The 11,931-nt window shown below is 29.7% G+C and overlaps 1 protein-coding gene across 1 annotated transcript; it reads right to left on the minus strand.

The window, feature by feature from the left end:
• Positions 1-1,068: 1,068 nt before the first annotated feature.
• On the minus strand, positions 1,069-3,581 carry LOC112751728 (BAG family molecular chaperone regulator 2). The gene is made up of 5 exons (XM_025800954.3): positions 3,220-3,581; positions 2,569-3,068; positions 2,171-2,427; positions 1,909-2,055; positions 1,069-1,813 (listed from the first exon to the last, which is right to left on the minus strand). The coding sequence occupies exons 2-5, from the start codon at positions 2,798-2,800 to the stop codon at positions 1,403-1,405; spliced, it is 1,047 nt and encodes a 348-aa protein (XP_025656739.1). The 5' UTR covers positions 2,801-3,068; positions 3,220-3,581; the 3' UTR covers positions 1,069-1,402.
• Positions 3,582-11,931: the final 8,350 nt, after the last annotated feature.

An 11,931-nucleotide genomic window follows, 5' to 3' on the forward strand; every position in this document is an offset into this window, starting at 1 on the left:
TCAATTAAACGAATTCAAACCATAAGAAGTCTCAAAAAATCTACCAGAATAAGTAATAGTTAAAACCTCCCTACCATTGATGGAAAAGAAAACAAATAAATAAATAAAAAAGAACTCAAAGACTTTCACTACAATGTTAACAAAACTAGTAGTAATGACTCAACCCTCCTCCGTGGGAAACTTTGTTGCATAAATTATTGTGCAAGTTTCACTGATTCAATCACCAAACTCAACTTTACATACCAAAATAAACAAACATACCCAACCTCAATGGCAAGGCACATTGATGCCCTCAAAAAGTTATGAGCCCTATGAATGAATGAATGTACTTTATTACAAAAAATATATGATCATATGTAACAGATGGCATACCCTTGGTGGATTGCTTTCTCCAACATTATGTATGTTACCATCATTGCTCTCTGATTTATAGTATACATGTTTTCTAGTACCAATGTTACTATATCTTCTACTACCTTATGCTTATCATTATAGGCATTATATAATCATAACCACATAGCATTGCATAACAGAAAACTTAGCAGAATATGACAATCTTATTGTTCACTCATACCCTTTGCTTGAGGCCAAAGAAGGAAGGTTTCTAAATCAGGAATGTCTTGTGCTAATATAGCATGATTTAAAAGTTTAATTGGATTACTAATTTATTATTATATGTAGTATGGTTTTAATTTTCTACTACAAAGTTATGATTTCATCTTCCATGCTTTTTGTACTTGGCTTCTTATCATTGGAGGGATTAGTTATTTTATTACAGATGAGATAATACTAACAATTTCTTATATGCTAGTCTTTTTATTATTATTATTTGGCATAACTTTTTGTAGCCCCCACATGAAGCAAGGTACTGAAAATTTTGTTATTATTTCATTTACTAATAAATGCTGCTTGCTTCAGCAAGAAATAGAGCATAGCCCCAGAAGAATGATGGACATGCTTCAACCAATTGAGATGGAGATGAATGGAAAGAAAGCAAAAGCACAACTTAGGATGTTGATGGTTGAATAATCCTAAATTTGTCCAATGGCATAAAGTTACAAATACACATATTGATAATATTTTTATATATATCCATCAAAAATAGACCAATACATTTGGTGAATGAATTAGGTGATGAACACCAAGATCACAGAGTGGGAACAATTTTTTTTTTTCCTTATGGTAATTAATCACTATCAATAGCAACCCCATTTTATTTTCTGAAGTAAATGACATGATTATAGAGAGGGGTTGCTAAACAAATCTAAATACAGAAAAGAATGTAAGTAGGTAATAATATAACAATACTCCAATAGTGGAAGAGGCAAACCCAAATCACATGCACACAATTTTGCAAACTAGTGCTGCTATGGTAACTTTTCTTTTTTGAATTTTTACTTTTTTAGTTGAAGATATCCCAATTGAACTTTTGGTGACCTGAATTATTGTTATTGGTCACTGAGGTTGATGATGGCACAGGGATCAATGGAGGGGCAGAATCAAATGTCTCCCATTGAGTGGTGACTACTACTCCTGAGGTAGAAGAATGCCTTGTTGATTGGTTTTCATGTTGTTGCTTCTGAAAGTGACCATTTGTGTTCCTTGGTGTTGCTTCTTGTTCCTCCTCATCAATTGGTATTAACATATGATTCCCATTTGAATGTGTTTGCTGCTGTGGTTGCTCTTGAATTGGTGCAAGTCTTTGACCATTTGAATGCTTAGGAGGAGGACCATGATCTCCATTGCTGTTTGGCACTGAATTCTTAACTTTGAGCATGTCCAAAGTCTCAACATACTTTTGAACTCTTTTCACCTACAAAATGAAAAATGTTTTAAGGCAAATGATGACTGATTTTGGTGTCCACGTAGCATAGCATGGTTGATGTATATATGATATCAAATGCATACCTGCATTTTTCTTTGCAATTTGACATCCCCATCAGCTGTAATACCATCCAATTTGAGCAATTGATTCATCAATAACTCAATAAGACCACTAACATCTGTTTCAGCAACTTTCCCACCTTTGTTGATTATTGTTTCAAAAGCAGACACCTAATCAATTCCAAAACACTAATAATAATCAGTTTCACAGCTACTCAAAGCATTAATACATTTCCAATCCAACACCTCACAATAAGAATAAGAATAATCAAAGAAAAGCACATACCCTTCCTGCAAGCCTATCTACATCCAAGCTGATTTCAGAGATAGATTTTGCAGCTTTCTCCATCTTAGCATTCTTCCTCAGCTCCAAGAACCTCTTCTCTTGGCTAATAGGATCCTCCTTCAACACCATTTTTGACTTGTCCTTCACCCCAACCATGTCAAGGAAAGCCTTTGAATCCCTCTCCTTGTCCTTATAAAACAGCTTCTGATCTTGGTGATGTAAACCAGTTGATCCTGAAAGCATTTTCTTCAATTCCCCTGCCACCACCAACAACAAAAAACACACAATGAATTTTCAAAACTAGTTTGTAGATCAATGTATTTGGTAACAATTGTACTATCAAAATTCAAAATAACAGATACTTATTGAAGGAAATAGAGAATGATAAAGAGAGTTACCAAATGTAGCTTGAGAATTAATGTTGACTTCATGGTAAATTGAATTGTACTTGACTCTAACTCTAATTGTCGGTGGAGGAACTGAGTTCCGATCCGAGTCAGCAGTTCGCATCTGAACAAGCATTCCACCTGGCCTCATCTCCCACTCCTTGGAACCAGCCTCACCACCATTGCTCACCATTAATCCATTTGTCTTGTTGCTGTTACTCTCACCATTCCTCATCCTCATCATCTTTCTCACTATTCTCTCTTTTTTTGGTGTCTGGTTAATCAATGAATCCAAACAAAGCAAGAAACAAAGCAAGATAAGGTTATTGCTGTTGTTCTTTTTAGATCTCAGAGAAGAAGAAGTGAGATTCTTCTTCAGTTCACAGTTCAGAACCCGTGAAACAAATTATATAACTCAGCGACACAATTCACAGCAAAGAGCTGATAGAACATGTCTCAGAACCCAACTCTGACCCCAGCATTCCACCAAAGTCCAACTCCGACAAACACGCCTACAGCGAAAGAGAGAGAGAGATAAAGACACAAAAAAACAACAAAAGGTTTCAGCTTCAATATATATATAGAGAGAGAACAAAGATAAAGTTGCAGATTTTTTATTCTTTTTTCAGTTATGAATGGCTTATAAGGAAGAACAGCACCAACCCATTAATCACTGAAGCTCAAAGCAAAGATCTTTACACACAAAAATGTGGTTCATCAAACTTCAGAGTCATGGGAATTTTCCACCATAATATGAACTAAGAACATAAGAGAGAGAAAGAGAGAGAGAGAGAGAACAAGCTTTATTTTTTTTCCCTCCTCCTTAAATCAATGGCAAGTTGAAAACAATTGCAATGAGGAGGAATTGATTCTTCCTGGAGAAATTGAAGGGAGAGAGAGAGAGAGGAAAGAAAAAAATTGTAAAAAAAAAAGAAAGAAAAATGTTGTTGAATAAAAAAACGAGTGGCCAGCTAAGTATGCTGGCACCTTGTGACCTTCTTATATATACTAACATTGAATTATTTAATTCATATAATTTTACTTTTTTTTTTTAATGATTGCACTTGGAATATCGTGTAATTTAACGGGATCAATTATTCTTTTTGTTTTTGTTATTGTTATGGAACATCTAATGAAAGTAATGGTTGGTTCGGTCAAATTTTTTTTAAAGCTGTTTGTAATTTTAAAAAATATAAATTATTTTGTATTTGATAAATTAAAAAAGTTATCTATTTGTGTTTAATATGAGTATTTTTAGAATTATTTATAAAGATGTGGAAACTCAGGTGCAGTCGACTTCACGTGAAGTTGATATTGAGAGTTGTTAGATGATTTGACTGATTTAACTAAATTTTTATCTAACTGTTCTCAGATATCAACTTCACCTGAATTTTTACCTTATAAAGATATTTTAAAATTAGTTTATATATTAATAAATATATCTATTTACTTGTACTTTTTTACAGATTCTATAACTTATTGTAAGTCATTTTTATTTTAATTTATTAAATATAACTATCATAATTTTAAAAAGTAAAAAATTTATAAGACCAAACCTAAACAGTAAACATGTCAACTGACCAAATTGAAATTAAAAGTAATAAGTTTTCTTCCAAGTTTTTAACTTTTTTAATTAAAAGTAATAACTTTTTTCTACATCTCTGATCTCTTTACTATTTATAATTTTCTCCTAATCCTAATAATTAAAAGTTAACTAGCATGTACTTCAATTGACATGGAGTTGGATTAACTTAATTATAGGTATTATTCAAATATTATATATATAATATATTATTTTTGTCGTCCAAATAAAATTCGAAAAAATAATCGAAATAGTCTATCATAAATTCCTTCTAGATTTGAATAGAATTACATCTAGTAAAAAAAGATAAAAAAAAGTAAGCAGTAATTATTGCACAAAGTAATGACTAGAAAATAAGAGTTTGATAATAATAAAAAAGATCATAAAAAAAATACAAAAAATTACGTAAAGAAATATGAATATTTAATATTTAATTAAGGTATTAAAATATTTAATTTTTGAGAATTTAGTTCATAATTTCATAATCAACGTGAACGCTTTGAAGAGAAAAAAAATAAATGAAAGAAAAAATGTTGGGTCGTCGCCAAGAGTAAGAGAATCAAAGAGAGAAAGCCGCCAATTCCAAAGCTTCAGAAAATGGTTAAAAATCCGACAGAGTAAACTGAAGTATGTTTGAGAGTTTTTGAGCTTTTGATTCATCATAACAATGGGCACGTGCCACTGCAGGGGCAGTTAGGGAATTTAGAGTAGGCTAATCATATCTAATTATAGGTACAATGGACACGTGTCGTCTTATAATAGGGTTGTCTTTGGTGGTTATTTTGATGAGGGAGTAGTTGAACAGTGAAGTGTTAAACCGCCAAAGTTTCTTATTGGTCACACGTGTGCTTCTAAAATCACCAACTGAGGTTAATTTTTCAAAACCTTTTTTTTTTTTTTTAATTTTTACCCCTTTTTATTGCTTGCTTATGACTTATGAGTAAAGTTGAACATTCAAATGAACATTGAACCCTTGGAGGATTTTGATTATTAATTTATTACATTTCTTTTGGTTTTTTTTTTTTAATTAATTAGAACATATACACGTGCTGGTTTCTTTCTTTTCTATTTTTTGATGTATGCAATATAAAATGTATAATGTAAGAATAAAAACTTTGCTTTTTCATCCATTTATGTGCAACCAGTGCATGCACTATTTACTGTAAGATTATAGTCAACCTATTATCAATAAAAGAAATCCTAAGCTAAAACTCAAATATAATTTATATATGTTCGTTTATATTTTTTCTATATATGAATCATATTAAAATGAATAAATTAGTTAGGTTAAAACGTACATGGTTGAGTCTAAGTAATATTATAACACTTTAAATTATTTTTATTAATTTATATATTTATATCTAATATTTCAATTCTTTTGTAAATTTTTTACTATTTTAAAAATTTATTAGATATAAGTATTTATTATATTTAAAAACAAAAAAGTATTTACTATCTTGATTAACTTCACATATATATATGATATATATTACTATAATACTATTAGACACATGAATTAATTAATTTAATAATGATGTTAACTAGACAACAAATAAATCAGATAGAAATAGATGTCACTGGGTGTCCGCGGATCGGATATGGCCAAAAATTCGATCCGATCCGCATTAAAATTATCGGATCGGATCGGATCCAATATTCGCAACTTTTAAGGTTGGATCCGATCCGATCCGCACATTTGCGGATCGGATCGGATATCGGATATTGGATATATCCGCAAAACACAAAAATATTTTTAAAAGCTTATTTTTATTAAAAAAATATCAATAAAATTTATTTTTTCTATTCTTTTATATATGTTTACTCTTAAAATAATATTAAACATACTTTTCTTAAATAATAAATTAAAATAATATAACATATATGATAATTATTAATTGAAATAAAACATAAAAAGAATATTTACTTATTTATTTCTTTAATTTTGCGGATACGCGGATATGCGGATCGAATATGCAGATATCAACACAAAATCCGCAATCCGATCCGATTAGTGTGCGGATCCGATCCGATCTGATCCGATCCAAAAGCCTTGCGGATCGAATCCATATCCGCAATTTTCAGATCGGATTCGGATTCGGATTCGATCCATGGACACCCCTATGTCAGATATTTTATTTGGTTTCTATTATTCGGGTAAAATTTTTATTTTTTATTTTTTATTTTTTATTTGTCTTATATTATTTTTTTATTTTTTAAAATTTATCAATGATCGAACTTTAGATTTTTTAAACATAAAATTTTAATATTATATCATAATATAATTTTTTTAATTTAAAATAATAAAAAAAGACAATATAAATATTTATATCACTAATAGTTTATTTTCACGAATTATGACCATACATGCATGGCAATAGTCCCATTTGGTTGGCTAGTTTATTATTATTTAATTCCACTAAGAGACAGATAATTAAGATATCCATTTATCCTTCACAAAAATTTTGGTTGTTTTTAGTACTTTCGTTATCTCAACTACTAATGGAATTTGTCTTCATTTTCATCCATCTTATTATTATGATATAATTGATGTATGGACTAATAATAATAACTAGTTAGCTTCGTCACGAAGTCCAATAGTAGTACTCCACTTTAATTTCTTTTAATGCAAATAAAATTAACAAGAACAAGAAGCATATAATCTTGCGTGTGACCAATTGACATTACAGCGAAGAGATTCTATATGCTTTTCCCTTTCTACTCTATTTCTCTTGAAAAATTATATTAGGGTTTCACATGTTGTTGTATACTGTATAGTTTGATATAAAAAAGTTAACCCAAAGCTTTTGGACAACTTAATTGATTCCTTAATATTAATTATTAAATAATAAACTGGCTAGATTAATAAATTTGGGTTGTGAAAAAAGTTCAAAATAGACTCAAACTTGATGAGTTAACTCAAATTAGATTATAAACTAAATAAGCCATTAATTAAGTACGTACACAGCTTTATATATATAATACACATTATACAAGTTCAAAATCTACTTAAATTAGTTGGTTAGAGAGTTATTATCAGAGGAACTCCTCTTTCGTTTTCTAATTAATTAACTTAGGAGTTTATTTGACACGTTGTTTAGTCCTTTATGCTAATAACTAACCAGCATTGGTCATTAGGGTATGGCGTATCTGTCTCTAATTTCATGTATTGACGTAGAAACGAGGGTTTTTTAATAAGAGTTTGATTTTGATGGATTTATAATATAAATTATTTTATATAGTTATTTAATTATATTTTTTTAATGATTATTTATTTATTAATTATAAAAATAATTATTTTTATTAACATGATAAGATATAATTAAGTGTATATATAAAATTATTTTTATATTGTCAATATATTAAAACTAAAATATTATAATAATAAATTAAAAATTAAATTTTTATGTATAAACAATAAAAGATATTTATATATAAAAATTTAATTGTGTATATGTCACATTATTAAAAATAATTATTTTTTAAATTTATTATTTAAAAATAAATTTAAACTGGAAAGGTCACCAAAATTAAATTCAAATAAAATGTAATTTTATCTAATCATCAATTTAAAATAAGTTGAATTATGATTGAATTCCACCTACGCATATAATTGGTGGTGGAAATTCAGGTGCAGTCGACTTTACGTTAAGTTGATAACTAAAAGTTATTAGATAAAAATTTAGTCAAATTGGTCAAATTATCTAACAGTTCTCAATTATCAACTTCACGTGAAGTCGACTGCACCTAGTTTTAACCATAATTGGATAGAAGAAGAAAAGGAAGATCAAAATATACGAAGGCATCCATGAATTAGAGGACACGTGGCATGCATCGGAAGCATGTGTACGATGACAATAAGATCCAGATCAAAGGATATAGCACCGACAGTTTTGGGACGCACGTGCCATGGCGCACGTGAGAAACTTCGTTAGGGTTGTGTTTTCAAGTGCATACGTACTCTGAAGGAGACTCTTCTACCTACGGTGGTTGCTGCATTTTTGTTTGATACTCTATCAAATATTAATTTTAATTTGGAGATTAGATATAATAATTAATGATATTTGCCTTTTATTAAGAGTTCATTGGACTTAGATTAATATTGTGTGTTGGGGATTGAGCGGTTGGAAGTGTGGATATTTGATTGCAGACAATGTACCGACCAATTCGAATTAAATAAAGATTCTTATATAAGAAAATATATATAGAGTAAAAATTATTGTTTTTCTTCAAAGTTAAACGAACTACGACTAACCAATACCTAATAATTAACAATAAGGTCTTAATGAACTTCTTTGGACCATTCTGTAATAAATTTACGTACCATTATTTTCATATAAAATTAATTATTAAAAACGGTTAGATAATAATTTAATTAAATTTATTAAATTATATAATAAATTTTAATTATTAATTTTACATAAAAATAATTATATATAAATTTTTATTAAAATTAAATAATATATAATAGTAGTTTAATTTAATTTGTATGAAATTTTAAATTTATCATTATTAATTTATGAAAGAAAAATAATAACGTTAGAACTATAATATTTACTAATTAATTAATGTGCAACTATTTGAACATTATTTTTATAAAAAAATGTCTTGATATTAATAAAATTAATTATTTATATCATTCTATCCATATTTGTAAGAAAAATGAATACGATAATGCCATACATATATATGTGTGAATATTATATTATTGTGAAATTAATTCATATTGACCGTATTCCAACATGTTCAGTTATTTTATGTTTTTCCGGCCTCATGACGTTTTCTTTTGTCCTCGCTATTTTTTTAGATAGCAAGAATTTTTTTGACAAGGTTAAGATGTTATATTTTTAAAAAATATATTATTTATATATTAAAATCAATTAAACATATATATATTAATTGATTTTAATATATATATTTTTTATTTTAATATATCTAACTTAGTAATTGATTTTGATAGTTAATTTTAACGTATATCTATATCTAGAAAAAGTATATGAAGCCAATAGAGTATTTATATAATGTATACAATGGGGTATAGAGATGTTCGATTCAGTAGGATATCAGATGTCTATTATCTCTGGTACCCGGATGGTTATTCTGGATAGTATGAGTATATTGTGTTTGAGAAATTAGTAATGATGTTTATTTTTTAACTCATATTAGACCAAATAAATAATCTATTGTACACATTGTACAAATACTCCATTGACTTCCTAGCAAAACTCCTATATCTCACATCATGATTGTATATATTTTTGGCCAACAACTAAACCCGGTTTCAATTATTATTGATACAGTTATTTTGGCTATTGGGCTAAGTGTCTAACAATTCTGTCTCAAATTTATTTATAATATGCTTCAAAGCAAAAAAAAAGGGGAGACCAGACAGATCAATCTGACATCAATGCCATAGTTAATTAGTTAAAAACTTAAAATGAGTAATATATAGATATAAAATAAACCAACATAAATGCTATTATATATATATATTTTCTTAAAAAGGTTAAGCAGACTAGACGACAAAAAGGACGGTTCATTCAATTACGAGTTACGACGGCAATAGTTTTATGTTAAACAAATTTTCAACATGCAAAATTATTATTTGAATAGTTCTCATAAAGATGTCATTATAAATTAAATATCTTAAGAAAAAGGTAGTAAAGGAAAAAAGTGAGGGAGCAAATGAGAACAGAAAAATAAAGGAAAAAAAAATATAACAATGTAATATCACAACTTTAAAAAGAAATAGGTATATAGATGGATGATAATAATAAAGTTAGGTGGAATATTTGTTTTTGGTTTTTGCTACAATGTGGTATATAAGGAATTGAATGTGGAGTGTGGTGAAAGGGAAAACCATCCAATCTTATAACTTAAGGGAGTTATATATATGAAGAAATTAAATAGATGTGTGAGTGTATGCATGTTGCAAGGTGTAAGTGTTAGATAAGTTTAAGAGTTTGATTCATTCACAATCTATATATTATTACTACATACCCTTAATTATCTGTACAAATAGGATTTCAAGTTATCTCTTCGTCACTTCCTTTGCTTCTAAACATTTATCATTATATGTATAACATCACGCACATGTCTAGATTTTTCGAGTTAAATCTTAAAATAGTTCCTAAACTTGCAATCAAAAACATACAATGACCTTAATATTGTCTCTAAATTTAATAAAAGTGACTCACGGTCGTTTCTAAAGTATTTTTCGAAAAATATTTCTTAACGACGTGATGACGTATACTGAGAGACACCACGGTGGATAGATGACGTGACTGTTATCGTTATTTGACTCAATTTAGTCCCTGAAGTGGTTTATAACGTTAGTCCCCAATTTAAGTTCCATCTATGTCCACCATTAGAAGTCACTCTCTTTCTTTTTCTCTGCTCTCCTTCTTCTTCTTCTTCTTCTTCTCCGACACATCTTCTTCAACCAAAGCAGCATAATCAAATAGGGTGAACCCAAATGACATCCATGCAAATTCAATTTAGCCTCCAATGAATCCCACACCATTAGCTCTCACACAAGAATCTAGTAACTCCTTAAGTCCGGAAACTATTTCCACTGTCGATTACTTCCTGAATGAGTTGCCATTGTCGATTGAGGAATTGAATGAGATGTCTGAGCTTCTCATCTTCTTAAGCTAGGAAACCATTTCCATGTGCTCACCATGAGTGGCAAAAGTTAAAAGAACCATATTGGCGCAAACAGTGTCAATCTCAAAGCCACCTGACTTCATTTGATCCACAACTCTCTATAAATCATGGAACAACCCCAACCTCCCATAACCATACATAATGGACTTCAACTCAAAAGCTGAAGGGTCAATCGCTCCACCATTGCCTCTCAAACCCTCAACCAAATCCTCGGCTTCACGAGACCTATCCATTACATACAAACCACTAACCATATACTCAAAAGCCCTATGTTTTATGTAAACAGAGAAAGAACTATGAAAAAGCTGGTTCATGTAATAATAAGCAACATCAAAATTTTTCGGTGAGCCTCGTTTGGAGTGTGACTCAAGCAATTTACAGTAGAAAAGAGCAAGTTCTCTGTTTCGAGATTCAAATTCGGAAGTGGCCTCAAAGACCAAAGCTTCAGCTTCCTCAGAACGACCCAATTGATCAAGAAGTGCTGCAGAGTCGGAAACAATGATAGGGTTCCAAGTGAACTAGGAAGTTTGGGCGATACATGAATAAAACTGTGAAATTTTGGGGAATTAGAAAATGAGAAAAGAAGAAAAGGGTTTAGGGTTTACTGCAGAGAGAGCGAGAGAAGAAAGATGAGAAAAAGAGGAGGAAGGAGATAGAAGATGACAAAATAATGTCTTCTAATAGTGAAAGAAGAAGAAAGAGATGTGGTTGAAGGAGATGTGGCAAAAGAAGAAGAAAGGGAGTGAATTCTAATGGTGGACACAGATGGAACTCAAATTGGGGACTAGGGTTATAAACCACTTCAGGAATTAAATTGAGTCAAATAACGATAACAACCACGTTACTTATCCATCGTGGCGTCTCTCAATACACGTCATCACGCCGTTAAGGTATATTTTCCGGAAAATACTTCAGGAACGACCGTGAGTCACCTTTGTTAAATTCAGGAACAATATTAAAATCATTACAAGTTTAAAGACAACTATAAAACTTGATTACAAATTCAAATACCACTTTAAAATTTAACTCAGATCTTCCACTCATCAGCTTTCTCCATTCACATATACATAACCTTTTAATCTATTGTTTATACTACGATTAATTAAGGGATTTTAGCAGTTTATTGCCTG

This window comes from Arachis hypogaea, chromosome 15 (assembly GCF_003086295.3).
Source record: "Arachis hypogaea cultivar Tifrunner chromosome 15, arahy.Tifrunner.gnm2.J5K5, whole genome shotgun sequence".
NCBI classification, from domain to species: Eukaryota; Viridiplantae; Streptophyta; class Magnoliopsida; order Fabales; family Fabaceae; genus Arachis; species Arachis hypogaea.

Bases quoted from the DNA above. Each gene is read 5' to 3' on its own strand.
- LOC112751728 (XM_025800954.3), bottom strand. From the start codon at position 2,800: ATGATGAGGATGAGGAATGGTGAGAGTAACAGCAACAAGACAAATGGA. The intron at 2,056-2,170 runs GTATGTGCTTTT...GGAATTGATTAG, and splicing joins TAGATAGGCTTGCAGGAAGG to GTGTCTGCTTTTGAAACAAT. The intron at 1,814-1,908 runs GTATGCATTTGA...TTCATTTTGTAG, and splicing joins AATTGCAAAGAAAAATGCAG to GTGAAAAGAGTTCAAAAGTA.